This window comes from Sorex araneus, chromosome 1 (assembly GCF_027595985.1).
Source record: "Sorex araneus isolate mSorAra2 chromosome 1, mSorAra2.pri, whole genome shotgun sequence".
NCBI lineage: Eukaryota > Metazoa > Chordata > Mammalia > Eulipotyphla > Soricidae > Sorex > Sorex araneus.
Window position 1 is genome coordinate 88,625,230 of NC_073302.1, and position 20,091 is coordinate 88,645,320.

A 20,091-nucleotide genomic window follows, 5' to 3' on the forward strand; every position below is an offset into this window, starting at 1 on the left:
TAGCAAGGATTATTTAGACCCCGCAGAATAACTCAGCTGGACTAAGATGAGCCTGGGAAAAACCCCAAGTTATTGCTAACATTAGGGAAGAAGAAATCAATACAAAAGATTCTTTGGTTCATGTACACATGAAGAAATCACAGCTTTTTTTTTTTTTTTTTTTTTTGCTTTTTGGGTCACACCCAGCGATGCTCAGGGGTTACTCCTGGCTTTGCACTCAGGAATTACTCCTGGCGGTGCTTGGGGGACCATATGGGATGCCGGGGATTGAACCTGGGTCGGCCGCGTGCAAGGCAAACGCCCTATCCACTGTGCTATCGCTCCGGCCCCAATCGCAAGCTGTTTTTTGCAAAAGTAATCGACAGTTATTTCTAGTAGTTTTTTTAGAGAGAACTGACCAAATAAAAGAGGATCTTGGGGTTCAAACACATTAACCACAGACCAGGAAATAGATTGTGAGAGGGACTTTGGCTAACAGCACAGAGAAAGAACTTGATGCTCAGGACCTCATTCCCGAGCAAGTACTGAGCCAAGAGAGCTGCCATACAGAGTGGAGACAAGCTGAAAGTACGCCTCTCGAAAGCAGAAAGCCACGGAATCATTCAAATACAAAACACAGAATGACAATTAAGAAGAGAAGAGGAGCATAGATCACACAATCATATGCTGCAAAATTTTATGTAAAAGGACGAATATTCCTTGTTCAGATTATGAACTGATAAACTACTGTGCCTGGAATTGTCAAGTCTTTCTCTTCTCTGGAAAGAGTGGGAGGAACAGAGGCACCTGGGACGTGGCTGGTGGAGAGAGACAAGATATTCCTTCCTGGATAACTGAGGAGGACACAGGTAGGAGAGGCACAGAGCTGGGCACATGGCCGACAGACAGGACCCCACTGGCTGGCTCTGGATCACAAAGAAATTTCTATCCTGACTCCCCCCCAAGTCCCCGTTTTTATTTTTTTGGAAATAATGGGATCAACCTTGCTCTTTCAGTCTCTTAGACATTTCCCCTTGGCATGGTGTACTCAGGGGATTTGGTTTCTTCTGAGAAGGAAGTCAGGAAACCGGAGTAGGGCTGAGGTACTTGGCAAAGGGTGATGGAACTTCAGATGAGGAGATGGAGCAGCTCAGCACAAAAAAAATGTTCGTTTCTCTGAACCAAGAACAGTTGTCAGGAGAGAAGGCTTTAGGGTGTGGTTAGAGACAGTAACTTTTGATTCAGGTTATGTTGAACAATTCTGCAGCAAATTGATGAGCATAAACAATGTTTTGGAATAAAAGGGAAATCAATAGTATTTAGTAGCAAGATCTGATCTGGAAGAAACACAATTAGAGTCTGGCATGCTATTTATTTCAGCTTTTAGAACAAAGCAAGGGTTTGAGAAGCCTGAGAATTTCACAGCCATTGACGATATAGTCTCCAATTCCAAAAACAATGTATATAAAAACTTGACAGCACATACAACATGCAAACAGTCTGCATTGTTCAATAACAAAATACTGCATCATATTCTTCATGTAAATATAATATTTACTCCTTTCATCATCAAAGTCAAATCATATTTAAGTAAAAGGGTCTTCAAGAAAAATCAAGAAAAAGATTCCATAACCGTATTCTTACTGTGTTGATTTTTGCTCTGATGAGCTACGCATTTAGGAGAGTGATTCTCACCTGACCAGAGCAGACCAAGAAACCTGCACCTATCGTCAGTGGAGCACATCACTGCATCAGCTCACGTACTCGTCAAAGGGGCTGTTTGTCTGGGATCATAGCTCACTGAATTGGAAACACTGACAATTTTGTTTACTCCCTATTATCGAGATAAAAATTGGTATTGTTAAGGCTTTGGGAACTTTCCTCTATGTAAGCTGTCTATTAAAAACATAACATGGGTAAAATAAGCAGAGCCACTGAACTTGGCTAGAGGAAGTTTTACTAAGGCTTCAAAGTTCGGAGAGGGACTTTTCCTGTTGTGTATTGCATTTTTAAAAAGCCCTTCTGAATATAAGATTTGAAGGACTGTACTCAATTTGTATTATATAAAAATTATTTTTCATATGCTATACATTTTAAGTACAATCCGAACGTATCTTTTATTTTAAAAATTAAGAAAAAAATACCAAAATATTTATCTGTAAAAAGAACTTTGTATTTCTAAAGAAACCCCCTCTAAGGTTCTCCTGATACCACAGAGACAATGCTTGATTTGATCATTTACTTGTCCTCATCCAGGGAGTTTGCGGTATGTATGGTGGAAATTTAAAATGTGAACCAGGAAAATTCAATTTATAGTTTCACATGGTGGCTAAAAATGGATACTCCTCCACCAATATTTAATTGTATAATTAAATACAATTATCTACCATAAATATTCAATACCCATAAAAGAAGTTATAATGAGAATTTTAACCAGAAGCTTGATTCAAGTTAGAAAACCAAATGGGTGCCCCAAAAGTTGAAATATTTTAATCACACAGTGTTTTACCTGATTCTAACAAACTTTTTTTAGACCCTGGTATCAGTACTAACACTATGTATGTGGGGTAGACAGTGTGATGACCCAGTGCTGCAGGTCTTCAGGCAGTGTTCTCCATCAGAGGTTTGGGGAAGGGTGTTCTCTGGCTTCTTCCAGCTTTGTGAGGATCCACTAGGGGGGAAAGAGACCAGATTAGTTGACTGGAACAAACCCCTAAAGATGACAAAGGAGGGGGTGGAGTGATAGTACAGTGGGTAGGGCATTTGTCTTGCATGCACCTGGGCTGGATTTGATCCCCAGCACTCCACACAGTCCCCTACGCCCCTGCAATGATCCCTGAGCACAGACCCAGAAGTAAGCCCTGAACACTACTGGGTGTGGTTCAAACCCTACACCCCGCTCTGAGAAAAGATGAAACGAATGCCCAGATGTTGGCTTTCCAGTTCAGTTAGGTATATAACGAAGTAAATCATTAGGTTCATCCTGCATACGCGGTCACTCATGCCATTAAATGGTCCATTGTCTAGAGGTAAAGATAGTAGGTATGACTGATTAGTAGGAAAAAGTGTTTTCCTAGGGTCACTGGACTAGGATGCTCCATCCTGAGAGTAGGGTTATCTACTAGCTGGGCTCGATAACAAAGGCACAGTGTGAAATGATGTGAAATTACAATGTATGTGAATTCTGTATCACATACCCTCACAATATATGATTCTATTGACTTAGAATAATTTCATGTAATTCTTTTATATTGTTTGCTTTTTTTTTTCAGGGGTGGGGGTGCAAACTGCAGTGCTCAAAGATCACTCCTTGCAGTGTTCAAGGTTCTGGGGATCCAATGTGGGCCAGCAGCATACAAGCAGGCACCTTACACTCTGTATTACTTCTCTAGCCCGGTTTCAAGCAGAGCTACACTCAGCATTAGGTGTTCTTATCATGGTATATTTTCCATTCTAAAGGGATTTAAATGAAGGGATTTTAAGTCACCAGAATTTAAAAAAAAAGTGCAGCAAAAGTACCACACATCTCCTTACCAACGTCTGTATGAAAGTGAAAAAGCCTGAGAGGTGACATCACGCCGTCCACTATGCAACACTCTAGCAGAGAAGCCTTAACTTGAGATGCCCCTGATGAGACAAACCTGACGCTAAGTAGGTGTCTCCTGCAGAGCAGACACCCTGTGGGCTCCGTGACACAGTGACAGGCATGCAATGAACCAACCATCACAGAAAAACCGAGGGTGGTGCTGCCAACACCTGGTGCTCTCAAGCGGCTGCCCCTCCCCACTGCCCTGTCCCTTCCCTCGCACCCTAGCAGGCTGACATCCCCTGCCCCGATGGTGCCTCGGCAGAAACAGGAACAGCCATGCTGAGTGATCCAAGGTGACGGGTGGACTGGTACGAAGCCACGGCCTGCCAGGACCAACAGGCTCAAGGAGTCGTGTGTCCTTAATTGTCTCCTGACACAGTGAGTCTGAGTCAGTCTCTGGGCAAACACCCTCTCTGCTATGAACTGGTCCACAGTCTCCCTCTTCTGGGTGGTGAGCACCCTCATCTCCAAGGCAACTATGCAGTGGGATTTTCAACTCAGATTATTTCCATCTTGAGGAAAATGACACTAACTGACCCTCCCAAGGTCCTATAATCAAGAAGGGATTAGTCCAATGTTCAAACCAGATTCTCTCATTATGGGCTTGGCTCCTTCTGCTCTGAGCCACTTTATGGTGATCTTAGCAAGAATCCCTGTTGTTATATGGCAAAGAAATAGCACAGGGTTATAACTTCACTGCTAGAGCTGCTAGATCAGAATAAACATCAAAACACTTCATTTGTTGTTGTTTAAAAAAAACAAGTATTACAGTTAGGATTTAAAATAATACTGAATTGTTTTATATGAAAAACAAGTAGGTATCTTGCATTCAATCTAAAAAAATAGTTTTGTGGAAAAAATATCTAGTTACATACACAAAAACTGTCAAATGACACACATACACAAATTTAAAATAACATAGCTGCCTCTGAAAATCATCCAAATTACATGACTTTAAAATTAAAAAAAATCCTGCTATTCCAGTAAAAGATATGTATTTACCCTAGCATCCTCTGGTGTCTTGAAATTAATGATTTTTCCAAATTCTTTGGCATGAAATACAGGTGTTACCCGTTCCTATAAACAGAATAAGCATTTTGATTAGTTTATGTATACAAATTATACATCCTTAATCAAAGCTAAGAGTTGGAGTCAGTCACAGTGACCAGAGAATGGGTGGACCTCTGGAAGCCTCCTCGTGCCAGACTCTGCCTGGCATTTTCTGAATGAATCCGAGAAGTTATCAATGAGTCAAGTATTGTAAGATCCTCAGGAACTAATAGTCTACTCGAGAAATATGCTCTGTCCTTGGAATGTTCATAAGATGAAAAATGATCTTCCCTGACCAAACACAGCTCACAAAGGGAGCACTGTCTACGGCCCGGGAGACAGTGCTTGCCTCTACCCACCTGCCTGTAGATGGCGGGACGGCTTACCCACCTGCCTGTAGAACTATCTCTCACCTTCACTCACTCCGCATTTCCCCAAAGAGCCAACCCTTCCTTCTTAGTAGCACGAGGGTGATCTCCTAACTCACTGAACAGCTGGCCCATTACAGCTGCCTCAGAAATAAGAAGAGACCAAAGGTGGCCCAGCGAGATACTTTCATTCTGCTTAGTAGGATATGAGCTTAGACCTCTCAATGTTTTCCCAAGGGTCAGTCTGTTTGAGAGTGAAGCCAGCGATGAAGAAACTGAACCTGCAGATGAGGGTGGCAAATAAGGGAGAATGAGGAGGAAGTAGGGAGAATGACTGCTAATCATGTTATCTGAGCATATCAAAGCTGTAAAACTGACTTTTCAGATGAGTCCTTTATAATACCTCTGAGACAGCAAATGGCAGAAAGGCCTTCCACAGATGCAGCTGGGCAAATGAAGTCAAATACAGAACAGTCCATTTTCTATCTAAAACAACCACTTCTGCTTAAAATGGACAGAATCTGTGTTAAATTATGGTCACTGTATTTCTACATCAGCGAATACTGCTGGCACTGCACTGGCTGCTCGTCATCAAAGCGGAGTGAGAACAATTTCTGCCTTCAAGATGGCTATAATATGGCTGTCCTTCCTCTCAGCAGCTGATAAGAGAAAAAAGAATGTCTGGAGGGATCTGCTAGTGACGCTGAAGCATTCAGGTTACCCCTTCCATTTCAGTACTGTGGGCAGCAGTAGGGATAGGCTGCCACTGGGTACAAGGTGGAAAGGATGCTGTCAATTTAATGGCACATAAAGTAGCACATTATTCCTAGTCCCAGCTGTCTTTTGAGTCTGAGTTCTGACCGCTGGTGTAAAGAAAAACCTTACAAGACAAAAGCAACATCTATACAAGAGCTAGGAAGCAACACAAGTAGGTTACAGATAATCTTTATGGACATAATGGGTCACCATAAGATAAAAACACTGCAAGATAAAAATGAGCTGAATACATTTAACCTGCTGGTTAACCTGCCCAGACTTTAAAAACCCTTTAAAAAGTAATCTGTCATTGGTTTACAATACTACAGCATTTCAGGGTGAGACAGCTGCATGTGTCTACAGGGCTCTCCACACCAAGCACTGCAGTTAAAAGTCCCTTCCCACTCTCCAAAGACCACCACCCATCACTCCTATCTCCTCCATTACCTTTAGCCCCTGGAAACTATCAGATTTCACCAGTCTGGGAGTTCATTTTGTTTTCCCCTGCCAGTTGGCTTGCTTTTGTTATTTAAATCCCAGGAGAGAAACAACCTGGTAGTAATCCTTCACTTATTTCACTTATGATCACCTCAAGATTTACCCATTCTGTCCCTAAAGACAAGTTTTGTCTCTTCAGGGCCCACAGCTGCTTGATCTAATAGAAGGACACTTAGGCTGGGTCCACAGTTTGGCCACTTTAGCAGAGCAATTTCTCCTACCCCCACCCAGCTGTTCTCAGAACATTTATAGCAACACGTGGTTGCAGGCTCACTGAGCATGGAGCCTGGGTGACACATGAGGGTGAATGTTTGGCTTGGCTTCCTAGACACTGTGTGGAGGTGACCAAGTCTGCGAGGCGCGCCTTCCCGTCCTCAGGGCCCCGGGCTGGCAGCAGAATGCCCGACATGTCAATCTTGAGGCTGGGGAAAGATGAGCACTCGGGTGCAGGAGTACTGTTTCCTCAGAATGTCCAGCCCTCCTGCACAGCAGGATGTGAACAAATCTTCAGGAGAATTGTAGAAAGCTGGGGTCCACCTGTCACTCAACACTGAAATAATGTATTTCAATGCATTATTCTCAGTTCCAGGTTTTCAAAAGTGCAACATACCTTCGCTTCAATGCGTAATCTTCTCCCATGAACAATAAAGGGCTCCTTTGTGAACTCATCAAAACTGTATTGCCACTCACAAGTAAGCTGGCCAAATGTTCCCTTTGTTATAAATAACACACCACTGCAAAATAAATCAGTAAATTTAATCCAATGACAAGATTTACTTCAAAAAAATCAAAGCACTGCTAGAAGCTGGGGTGGATGGGAATAAGCTCAACTTGTTCCACAAAGTGAGAGTGTGGTCTTGGTGGCCAACAGCATGGCTGAGTGTGGCCTGAGCACCTCTGGAGAGACACTACAGTGGCAGGCACTTGCCTTGCATACGTCTCACCTGGATTTAAGCCTCAGAATCCCATATCGTCCCCAAATCTTTGTTAGGAGTGATTCCTGAGAGCAGAGCCAAGAGTAAATCCTGAACATTGATGGAAGTAGCTGCCCCCATCTTCGTCAAAGAATGAAAGAAAGAGAGAAAGGAAGAAAGAAAGAAAGAAAGAAAGAAAGAAAGAAAGAAAGAAAGAAAGAAAGAAAGAAAGAAAGAAAGAAAGAAAGAAAGAAAGGAAGAAAGAGAGGAAGGAAGAAAGGAAGAGAGGAAGGAAGGAAGAGAGGAAGGAAGGACGAAAGAGAAAGGAAGGAAGGAAGGAAGGAGGAAAGGAGAGAGAAAGAAAGAAGGAAGGAAAGAAAGAAGGAAAGGAGGGAGTTAATCATGACTTTTATTTCTTATGCCTCAGTCTTCTGACTAATTTTCTCTTCCATCAACCCAGGTTTATGGGATCAGAGGGAAAGATCCGGTGGTCCTCTATTACATCTTCAACCAAACTGAGGCTATTCTTGTGGCCAGTACCAAATACTCTTTCATTTAAAATTAACTTTTGTCCTGAAAGCTGAAACTGGGAAAGTCTCAAGTATCATCAAATGTCACTTTTCTATCTACAACTCAGTCACATTCATATACTGCGAATGTTTGTAACCTTATTCGAGGATGTCTGCTTTGTTGAGAATTTTTAAATATTTTAAGATGTGGAAACAGACTTTGCAACAGAATATTATTTAACTCTGATGGGCCAGCAATATTTCTGGTCAATGGGAAATGAAAGTTTAATAATACTGAAAATTAAAAATTGCTATGAATCAAAGAAACAGTAAAGGGGGTTAGCTCCTGTTTTGCATCTGGCCACCCCAGGGGACATCACAGAGTTCCCCAAGCATTGCTTGGTGCAACCCAGTCAGCGCTGCATCTGACCCAAGGGCTAGGGGTTCAGTGCTGCCCTGGCATTGAACAAGTCCTGTGGCTTAGAATCACCGTGTGTGTGCGCGCGCGCGCGTGTGTGTGTGTGTGTGTGTGTGTGTGTGTGTGTGTGTGAGTGAGAGAGAGAGAGGTTGAGAGGTGGTGGTGGTGAGGAGTCTCCTGAGTTCTGCTTGGAACCCCCCAAAACAATAAAAAACAATACAAACAATAACCCCCAATTGCTATGAACAACAATAAAAATAAAGGACTGCTGAGTCATTGTATAGTTATAAAAATGAAAAACTCAAAGTGTTACCAATATCAACTAACAAAACCATGAACACAGAAGGCTTAACTTGCAACAACAGCTCAGTAAACCCCAGACAAGGACTTAATGTCCCCTTGGAGAGACACAAGAATCGTCACAAATTTTCTTCTATTGAAAATATTTTTTTATCATTCCATTAACCATTTAGTGGTAACAAATAATATAAAATAAATTCTTGTGGGCCTGCAACTGGGGCAGGCTTGAGGGGTGGTTGGGAAAATGGAGATGGTGGAGGGACTGGGGATGGAATATTGAAGGCTTGTAACAAATCACCATGAACAACTTTGAAAAACACAGTATTTAAAGTGGGGGGAAAAAATAAAACTCAAGATGTCAATTACAGTGCACATTATTCTAATTGAGTGTTAAGTAGTCGTTTACAAATGAGTTTTTCAGTGTGCAACTAAACGGAATAACTCAAAGTATTGATTTTAAGTTTTAAAAAAGTACAAAATGGTAAGATTCCCACTGACATTAAAATATGAATGTCTGGAGCCAGGAATGTAGCTCAGTATTGGGAACCTGCTCTGCTTATGTCAGGCGCCGGATTCCATTCTGTCACCATGAAGAAAAAAAAATGTCTGAATGTTTGAACAGGCATCAGGGATACAAACAAGAATAAAAGCTGCCGCTGCAAAAGGGAAAAGAGGGCCGAATGTCTAGGGGGAATGATGGCGTTTACACATGTGTCTTCTAACACTGTATGAAGTTTCTAACTTGCATTGCCTTGTAAATAAGAAAAATGAAACAGTGGTTTAAACTGTTCAGAAATAAGTTGGATTAAAGCATAAAAAAAAATCAATTCAAAGTTTCAATAGTCAAACCCAAGTACCCTTGGAAGAACAGCTCTCTGAGAATTCCCATGAGTCTGAAATGATGGAAACAATGACTACCACTGTTAAATTCTAAATGGTTCAGTGCATCATTATGCACTTAACTAGCTGTGTGCAAAGTCAGATGCAAAGGAATGTAATGTTTTAAGGATGAAGCGTGCATAATAAGATCAGAGTTAGCAAAACTCAATGTAACAGCACAGAGCATAGGACAAAAACTAACTGATGTACTTTCCATGAAACGAGTTGGTGGTGTCCCCTATCAAACGACATTAGAGAAAACAAATCACCTTTTGGTTATCATGAATATATCTGACTTATTGATCATGACATGGGTGAAATATTTGCAAGTTGCAAATCTTCCATCTTCTAAGACCTAAAAAAGAAGATTGGAGAATATGAGAAAACCTACAAGACCCCTAATACTGTAATGCATATGACCTCCTAAAAACCATTACTCAACGAGAACAAATCATTGTTTACTCTACATGTATGTATATATGTATATTTTTGTATGTAAATATACAAAAATATGTAATTTTTAGAATTTTTGTTTGATTTTTGGGTCACACAAACTATACGTATTATCGGGAAGTCACAAAAACATTGCTGCTTTCTATTGGCATTGCTTTCATTGAAGATTACTCAGATGCAGGTATATAAATTTTTAATGCTAGATTTTTGATGATACTATTATCTTAAAATGTATGAATGAGATCTACTGAGGTTACCATTAAATGGTTATACTCTTTTTTTAAAGATACTCCTGGTTGTACTCAGGGCATACTGCGGACTACTGCAGACTCTGTGCTCAGGAATCACCCCTGGTGGGGCTCAAGGGACCCTATGGGGTGCCTGAGATTAAATCTGGTTTTTGCTGCATTCGAGACAAGTGCTCTACCTCCTGTTCTATCTCTCTGGCCCCGCACTTATTTTATTTTGAAGACATTTGATCATATTCTTATTGAAACATGTAGACATGCTAATTATCACATGCTATTTGCCCTCATTTTGCCTCTCAGAAGTAATTTCCCTTTCTAACTTACAAATAAGCTTTATTTTTATCAATGTCACAACTCATTAAAAATTGTCAATAGGAAAGCCAAGAACCCAATTTTCCAATGAAACGACTCTTAATTTTTTTTTTTTTTTTGGTTTTTGGGTCACACCCGACGATGCACAGGGGTTATTCCTGGCTCTTCACTCAGGAATTACCCCTGGCGGTGCTCAGGGGACCATATAGGATGCTGGGATTAGAACCCGGGTCGGCCGCGTGCAAGGCAAACGCCCTACCCGCTGTGCTATCGCTCCAGCCCCCGACTCTTAATTTTTAAGTCTGTTGAAACACATGACACATTGAAACACTCTATAAATAATTCTTTGTTCCATAAACCATAAAAGTAGTTTTTTCAATTAAACAGACATCTAAAATTCTGTTCTCAGTGTAATTTGCTCTGAGGGTAGAGTGATTTGCCTCTTTAAAATATGCAGTAGGTGCGATTACTATTATTATTTGGGGTGCCTTGTCCGCTATTCTTGTTCAACCGAGCACTCAGTGTGGGGCTGGAGGCTTCCCCGGGCCAGCAGGACTGGGCCACTCAGATACCCTGCAGTGTCCTCACACTTAGCTATGCTCAGGGGGCCTGTGGTGCTCTGACTGCAGATTATTATTACTTTTTAAAGGAATTATCACTCTAAAATTCCTCAAGAATGGATATGTTTAGATTTTAGCCAAATATACTAGATCTTACAGAGAAATTTCATGAGGCCAGGAGAGATAGTAAAGTGATAAAGATCCTTGTCCTTCTCACAGATGAACCTGGTTCAATCCCCAGATCACATGTGGTTCCCTGAGTCTCAGTAGGGTGATCCCTGAGCACTGTCACGTGTGACCCAAAAATCAAACAAAAATTCCAAAACTATATATACTTTCAAAAACTGTATTCCAAGAAGCTATATCAAAACACTAAACTTAACAGCTGAGTAGCTAATAAGTGATTTCACAGTAATTAAAATAATTCTTTCCCCAATTTGTTAGATACCAGGCGAGGAGGCAGGCAGGGGGATGGCAGGATGGAACTGGTGTTGCAACACTGTATGCCTGAAACAATTCTGTTATGGCTTTGTAAACCATGGTGTCTTGATTAAAAATAAATATACAGATTTTTAAAAAGCACTAGAAGAATTTGTATATGCAAGGAGACCAGTACCAAAAAAATAAATAAAAATCAAAAAACAAAAAAACCCTGCCCCAAACAGTAGATGAGGCTTGCAGATAAAATGCATTAAAGCCTTTTATATCTTCAAAGATTATAAAATTGTGGAAAGAACATCTTTACTGTTTAATCTAGTTGGTAGGGCAAGTAAACATGAATTCCTTGAATTACAAATGGAAAAGGGACTAAGCTAAATTCAAAACAAATAGTAAAAATTATTAAATAATAAACTATACCAATAAATTTGAAATACTAGATGAAATGGGCCATGCTTTAAGAAAATGATAGCACTGTAGCACTGTAGCACTCTTATCCCATTGTTCATCGATTTGTTCGAGCGGGCACCAGTAACGTCTCCATTGTGAGACTTGTTACTGTGTTTGGCATATCGAATACGCCATGGGTAGCTTGCCAGGCTCTGCCGTGCGGGCGGGATACTCTTGGTAGCTTGCCGGGTTCTCCGAGAGGGACGGAGGAATCTTAACCCGGGTCGGCCGCATGCAAGGCAAACACCCTACCCGCTGTGCTATCGCTCCAGTTCAAGAAAATAATAAGGACGAAGAAAGAGGAAGAAGAACCAAACATTGGCGAGGAACAGTAGAAACTGTCCACAGTTATCATTACAGCTGGAAAGCTCAGCTTTACAAAGCCAGTGACCTTGTTTTATAAACACAATAAAAAAAATCCTGTTCACAAAGGTAATAAAGACATTCACAAATGTTTAATAATATGCAGTTAACAAACATTAACTAAGTCTATATTAAAGTTAATTCAAAATAAATGGAAACCAGAAAATTTGAAAATAGAAAGTGAAGTCTTGTTCTTGCCTAAAAATTATTCATTGTAACAAAGTTGTTAGCTCACCTACCTCCCTGGCTTTTTTAATATACCCTCTATGACACATAACACATGTGCGCACCCACACACACACACACACACACACACATACATATTAAAGTGGCATTTATTCTGGGGCAGTTAAGGAGTCATTTGACTAAACTATACTAAAATTTACCCCCACACAAAATGAAGCTATCCAGAAAATAATCAAAGAAGGAGAATTATCTTAGTAGCTATTTGTACAATCTAAGAGTTGAAGTAGTGAGCCAATTTGGGTTAGTGGAAATTACATATAAGACACATCAAGAAAAAGAATACCGACTCCAGAAATGAAGTGAAATGCAGAAAATATTTCATAAAATTCTATATACCCCGGTATAGGAATTTTTAAATTCAGAAAATATCCCAAATTATTGGATAAAAGCATGTATTATAAAATAAGTGATGTTCCAGGCAACTCAAGAGCTTATGTTGAATGTTTCTACCAAATTAACTCCTTTCCCCCTATTAATTTTTTATAGTTAAGATAATGTGTTACAGTGGTGTTAATTGTGAGCTTGGTGTCCACTTATTTCCCTACCACCACTGCAACTGCCAAAGACACTCCACACATCCTGTGTGAACCCTGACATTATTTTTACATGGGTCACTGATTTAAATATATAAAATGAAACTCTGGAAGTATTGGAAAAGAAATATTTAATATTCAAGTGAAGGCCTAAAAATTCAAAACATAAAGTAGGTAAAATTTAAAGTAAATCTGGAGAGACAGCATAGGTGCCTGCTGTGCACGCGGCCGACCCCAGACAGACACCCGGCACCAGACACGGTCACCTGAACACTGTCAGGTCAGTTCTCAGCACAGAGGCAACAGTAGTCTCTGAGGTGTGGCTCAAAACCCCTGCACCTCCCAGAAAACCCTCAAAATTAAAAAAATTGATACTAGATGAACATTAAACATTTTTGATGGCAAAATAACTAGCAGATAAGAAATAATATTCAGATCAAAGGAAATACTGGGAAATACATGTTCACACAGAGATACAGAGCTAATTTCATAATACAGAGAATTCTAGCAATATAAATAAACCAACATAAAATAAATAAGTAACCATTAGGGAAATATGTATAGGGTATGAAAAGAGTTCAGAAAAATACAAAATCATACTAATAAACATGAGAAAATGTTTAACTTAAAGCAAATCAATATAACAGTCTGCAAGCCAGCAATTTCACTGATAATTTATCTTATGAAAAAAATCAAGATATACTCTGGAATGTTCATAATAATACTGTGTTAAATGGAAAATAATCTCAATATTCACTGATTTATTGAAATACAGACTGGCTATACAAGAGGTCATTATATGCATGCAAAAGGTATTCCTACGTGTGCTGATATTGAAATTGGTATAAGATACAGCAAGTGAAAAGAAACAGAGTTACTGAGGAGGGAATTAGAAACACACACATGTATATATGTGCATTTACTAGTATTCACACACAGAATGTCTGTAAAGATTAACAGAGGTACACCTACTATGCACAGTATTCATCTATTGGCTGGGAAGGGTAATGAGAAGGTGTATGTGAGGCATTAATATTTAACTTTGCATCTGTTTTATATTTTTGGTGTCTGAAAATTAATCATGCTTAAAACATTTACTTTCTTTTGTTCTGGGGTCAAAAGGTAAATCCAAGAAACAACTGTTATTCTCCTTGAGAACATCACTGGTAGCAGGAGTCAAGAGACAATAAACCCTGTTAATAACTCACAACCTTCAGATGACTTCAGAACTGTGGTCAGAGCTCAGCAAGTCTAAGAAATAAGTTTCTCTGTCAATACTTCGTGAAGCCTGGTGTTGCAATTGGGCCTTGCCTTGCACACAACTTTTCAGACCCCACAAGTCAAAGCTAACCTGTATAAACAAGCAACTGATTTCAACAGTCACAAGAGCATCTGGTATAAAAGCTAAGGGGAAAATAAAGTTTGTGCAACTCCTTTCGGAGCTCATAAACAACCCATAAATGCAATACTTTTTGTGTGTGTGGTGTTTTTTTGGGACCTCTGGCAGTGCGCAGTGTTTACTTCTGGCAGGGCTCGGGGGACCATACTGGGTGCCAGGGATTGATCTCAGGTTGGCAGTGTGCAAGGCAAATGCTTTACCTACTGTACCCTCTGGCCCCCAAATACATTTCCAAAGAAAAATTAGAATTTCTACCTTCTTTTTAGAGAAACATCTTTCTAGCATGAAGCGCATGTGTGGTGACCATCACTGGACTGTGGGTCATATGAGAGGGTCAGGGAAACTGAGAATTGTCTCCTTTCACAGCTGGGATGCAGGCTGAGCATCACAACGGCCTTGGCCAAGATGGGCAGCAGCCAGTGGGCAGCTGGTGAGGCCCAGAGCCCAGCCCCAGGGCAGGACGGAGCAGCCTGGCCCTGCTGCCTTGTACCCAGAGCCAGGTGGTGCTATGGCCTGTGAGCAAGGGTTAGTGGAAGTCGAGTCAGGGTGGGCCAGGGGGCCAGCTGGGGTGGGTCGGCTGCAGCCAGGGTTCCCCCTGCAGGGACAAGCTCCAGAGCTTCCCGGGTAAGGGAAGCTCCCTCTGGGACCGGGCCTTCCCGCCTCTGTCCCTGTGCAGGGGGCTGGGGAGACAGTCCATACAGTACAGCTGAGGTACTGGCTGCAGCCGCAGTACCTGACACGTCCCCCTAACCACCCCCAGCGTCATCCCTGAGAACAGAGCCAGGAGGGGGGCTTAAGCACGCCAGTCGTGGCCCCCAAGTCCAAACCCAAATCCCTGTGTAGGAGGTGCTTGGGCTCACACTGGCAGGTGGGCTCTGAAAGGGGCCTCGTCACTTCTAACTGCAGAGCTCTGCTTCTCTCCCCAGGTGAGCACGAAACGGTCTCCGGCAGTCCCGGTGCCAGCTGCTGTGGGGCCGAGATGCTAGTTTAACAGGATCCAAATAGGTGCCACACCCCAAACAACTGTAATAAGTGACAGTTTTCGCCAAAACTGTTTGGGATCTCCTTAGCATTTAGCATGACTAAGTGGCTATGACCAAGGAGAGGTTAAGTGGCAAGTACGACAGCCAGTACTTTAGGCAAGTTGGCCCCACTTCAATGCTACTGTGTTAAGGGAACAACATTTTTTTTCCATATTCATTATGTGTATATTTATCATGATTTGAGAACTGTTTAAAGAAATAAGTTGAGAAACACAAAGAAAGCTGCATTTACCACACATAATAGAATCTATTATATATGTATATACATACACATAAATACATATATATCAGAATCATTTCAAACACAGTTATACGTTAAAGGGTTCCTATGCACTGGAAAGAAGACTAAGTACTTCTTGGCTTGATATAAGCAAACCTCACACACTCAGAAAGCAGGAACTGGAGAGAGGATGATCACCCCTATTAACACCCATGTTTCCTGACCCATAAGTCCCAGTATTTTAGAAAAAGAACGTAGCCAGATACTATGGTAATGCAGCAAACATCACTGATATTCAAGTCACTCCAAGAATACAAAGTAGCTGAGCTCTGTAAAAAGGTATTCCTGGGAAATACGGAGCATGGAAACAGGAGTACATCACTAACATAGAAAACTTCTTTAAATCTATGTAAAGTGCTAGCATATATGGGAAAAAAACTGGGTAAATGATAGGAATACATAGTTCAGGGAAAAAAATTAACACCAAGGATGAGTGTGCTGTGGTGGAGGGAGGTTTGGGCTGCAACCAGCTGTGCTGTAGGCTCTGCTCTCAGGGATCATGCTTGGGGACCCTGTGCCTGCTGGCGTCAAACTGGGGTCAGCTGGGCACAAGGTACTCAGTTGTATTCTCTACAGCTCGGGATCTGATGGTTCCAGAAGACAAGACTCTCTTAAGGGGTATAAGTAACAGTTTGTGTGTGTGTGTGTGTGTGTGTGTGTGTGTATTTTTATGTGTTTAAAGGTCATAATAACATTAGGAATAAAAAGAAAAATGTAAGTTATCTAGATAAGTAAGATTTAGAATTTAAGCAAGAATAGCTACTGGAGAACAAATGGTTTTATAGATTAGTTAATTTAAATAGTGAGGTGATGAAGGGGCTTTAAAGAGGAAAGGTTTATTAACAGATTTTACTAAAACTTAATCTTTTAAAAATATATATAAAAAAGTCCAAGGAAGTGATACAAATATGATGACTACAACCATTCCTCAAGTATTTGTAAAGTAATTTGACCACTACTTCCAAAACAATCTTTCAGAGAAAACTGAAGCTAGTAAGTATAACTTCCTCAGAGTTCTGTTTAAAAATCAGATAAAAAATAAAAAAAACAAACAAAACTGTTTTGCTGGGGCCAGAGCGATAGATCAAGGGTTAAGGCGCTCACCTGGCATCCTGCTGACCTCTGTGGTGTGGCTCAAACTGCTGTTCCCTAATGGGACAAATGTTCTAACTGACTTCAAACAAGAGAGGTTTGAAGGTCAGAGTCAGGAAAAATAAGGTATTCAGTCAAGCTTTACCATCAAACACAGGAATTCATTATCTCAGAGATTTAACAAACAGCAAGAAGTGATATTTGGCTAACAATGGTATGTTTTTTTTTTCCTTTGGTTATAAAAATCTCACTGACTCATATCTAATGAAAACTTAAGCCTGTTCAGCTCTCCCTACCTTTTTATCCTCACACGCTGTGGGGTGATAATCACTCTTTCAGGTGTCAGAGCAGACTGTCCTCAGGCCTTAGGGCGTGAGCGCTGTCTCTGACCTGGGCAGTCCCAGGGAGAGAGGTGAGCTGTCACAGAACCGCATGCACTGACCAGAGGGATGCCAGGTGCACTGTGAGGCCTGTGGAAGAAGGGCCAGTGGTGGCTCGGAGGAGCCTTCTGTGCAGTCTTTTAGGAAACACAAACTGCCCAGGGTAATATATGAACATAATGTGATGAATCTTGTAAAATACCGGGCAATTCAGAGCAGTCCAAGTCATCGAGGCCTTATTATTTTTACTATTTATCAATTGGATGTGTGGAAGCTGTTGTGGTATTTTAAAGAAGTCTATTAACTGGCAAAAGAAAACTCCACGATTACATAAATTCCATATGCAATTTTTTGTTTGCTCTTTGCCTTCATAAAGACAATCAGTTTAGGAAGGCAAAGAGCAAACAAAGAATACAGCATTTATGTAACGATGGCCAGCAACAGTACAAATGTATTTAGAAGAGTGAAGATACAAATTCTTTTATAGACATTGAGCTAGTAATCATATCCTTACCTCACTGTTTATCCTCGCAACAATGAGGTAATATTTTGGTGTTATATATCGATAACCAAGGTGGTGCTATATACCAACAATCAATTATCTCTATTTTAGGGACTGGAAACTGACTTCAGAGAGGCCTATGATTATGAAGCTAGTAGAGGGAAAAGGCTAGAATCCAAGTCCTGACTCATTAAATAGTTGGCATCTCAGATAATTGGTAATACCAAAATAAGTTAGTGCAGAAGAACTATATATAAATTCTTAGTTGCAGAAGAATATATGTATGTGTCTCAGTAGCCGCATTGGGATACCATGGAACATGATATACCATTGAACACGGTTTCAAACATCCCATTACTGTTTCCAGTAAAGTTCATTTCCTCCAATCCCTGGGGCTATTTTCTCGCTGAAAGGTTGGCATCTCTTCTGTGCTGGGATTCCTACACTTCCTTAGAGCCTGCCAGGTAAAAAGCTAACTTGAACACTGGGAATGAGGCTGTGAAGAGCGGACATTTCAGGACCGGCCTATAATATCAACTCCCCAAATATTAACCTTTGCTGTGTATCCAATCAGCTAAACCAATCAGCAAAATTCAATTATGGGCACTGGTGGTGGGTTTGTTGGAGCACAGCGTGCCTCACACTCTATTAATAGCACTGTAAATGATGGGGCCTAAGCTTAACATTTTTTTTGTTTTTGTTTTTAGCTTTTTGGGTCACACCCAGCAATGCACAGTAATCCTGGCTCTGTACTCAGGAATTACTCCTGGCGGTGCTTGGGGGAGACCGACCATATGGGATGCTGGGAATGGAAACTGGGTCAGGTGTGTGCAAGGCAAACGCCCTACTCGCTGTGCTATTGCTCCAGCCCCAGCTTAATATTTTTTAAAATATTCAATCCTGGGTCCAGGATCATACTCAGTGGTCAGAGATACATCCTTTTCTTGTGATGGAGCCCAAATGTAAATTTTGGCACTTGGGGTGTCCCTGGTGTTTGGTCTCCGTCTCTGAGGGTCCAAAATACCCCACATTCTCAGGGTCTAATAGCAAGCTCGCTGGCCTGGGTACTGAGTCTTGCAGGAGTGCTTCCCAGAACTCTTGAACCCCCTGGGAGGAGGTGCCTCCTCAAAGCCAATTCTCCACACATAACCACACAATGATTCTTTCAGTAATTTGACAACTGAAAGGCAGGCAACTAATTCCAGAAAAATTAATTTTACATGAAGTCTCCAGCTGCCATAGTTATATTCCTATACTGTATCTTTAATGGATTCAACTAATCTAGACTCAAAGTGCCACCAAGATTTAAGTGTTCATTTGTCCATACTACCTCCCACTGCATTCCTCACAACAGCCAATTTTCACTAAGAAACTGGTGTTACATGCACTGGAAAATCATCACCATAAGTAACTGAGGTGGCATTTTCATTTGAATTCATAACTAAAGATTACTGCTGAGCAAAATAAAAAAGTATTTCTTTTTAGGGGTGGGGGAAGAGAGCGCAGAGGTTTATTTTTTGCACACTAGAGGCCTCGGTGCCTTTCTCGACAGGCCATGGTCCCCTAAGCACCAGCAGGACTGGCCCCTGGGCACAGCTACCTGAGACTCCATAACCACGGTGGGAAAACAGTATACACAGTGCTTCTTTTCATAAATGACATGAAATTGTTTTAAGATAGTTTTTAATTTTATATAAAAGCAAATGGTTTCATATGGCAAGAGAACTTTCAATTATATTTGATTAATGAAAAAAATACTTTTCATAACTTAAGTCTTCTAACAACACACTAAAAATACTGAATGAGCTTTGCTAAATTTGATTTAGGCTAAATATCTTCGTGATGTCCACAGTAATCAGAAGAAATGACAAAGTAGTGCTGTAACACATCAGTTACAGATATGGCATGACTTATGGTTTAGCATCTTTAGCTAAAGGCCAAAATTAATACCTTCATTCATTTTTGCAAATGAATATTTGCAAATCCAGGGTAAGTAGAGATTCAAGTTAAACAGAGTTGAGCTTAACCAAGATTTATTTAAAAATGAAATGCATCAAATTTTCTATCTTAACACAATTTGTATTTTTTATTTACAAATTTAAGAACTTCAATAATCTTCAAAGTTTGAGAGATCAAATTACTAGCTACTAGGTTAAAAAATAACTAAAACACTTTACAGTCAAGAAAAAGAAAAATGGAACCTCCCTTAAATGAAATAATCATCCCCAGAAGATTTTGTATCAGTCTTATTATTAATTTTGGTTTTTGAGCCATACCCAGTAGTGCTCAGGGCTTACTCCTGGCCCTGTGCTTAGGAATCACTTCTAATGGTACTCAGGGATTGAACCTGGGTCAACTGCATGCAAGGCAAGTCCTTCACTCACCATACTATCCCTCTGGCCCACTATTTCAGACTTAGTTCTTTTACTTAAACTTAGAACTGGAAGGTTACTTTTGCTCTAAAATAGAAGTTCATGAGACTAAATGCTCAAAAGCATGAGCCTCACAATTAAGTGCCAGTTCTCCAAGAGG

At 40.7% G+C, this 20,091-nt stretch overlaps 1 protein-coding gene across 1 annotated transcript in view; it reads right to left on the bottom strand.

Annotated features, from left to right (window-relative positions):
- Positions 1-696: 696 nt before the first annotated feature.
- The window catches only part of VPS13A (vacuolar protein sorting 13 homolog A), a 224,877-nt gene continuing 205,482 nt past the window's right edge, over positions 697-20,091 (bottom strand). Inside the window, exons 69-72 of the mRNA XM_055124029.1 lie at positions 9,530-9,615; positions 6,851-6,974; positions 4,571-4,645; positions 697-2,650 (exon numbers count right to left, since the gene is read on the bottom strand). Of these exons, the coding sequence (XP_054980004.1) occupies positions 2,597-2,650; positions 4,571-4,645; positions 6,851-6,974; positions 9,530-9,615 (339 nt within the window). The 3' untranslated portion in view covers positions 697-2,596. The remainder of the gene's footprint in view (positions 2,651-4,570; positions 4,646-6,850; positions 6,975-9,529; positions 9,616-20,091) is intronic.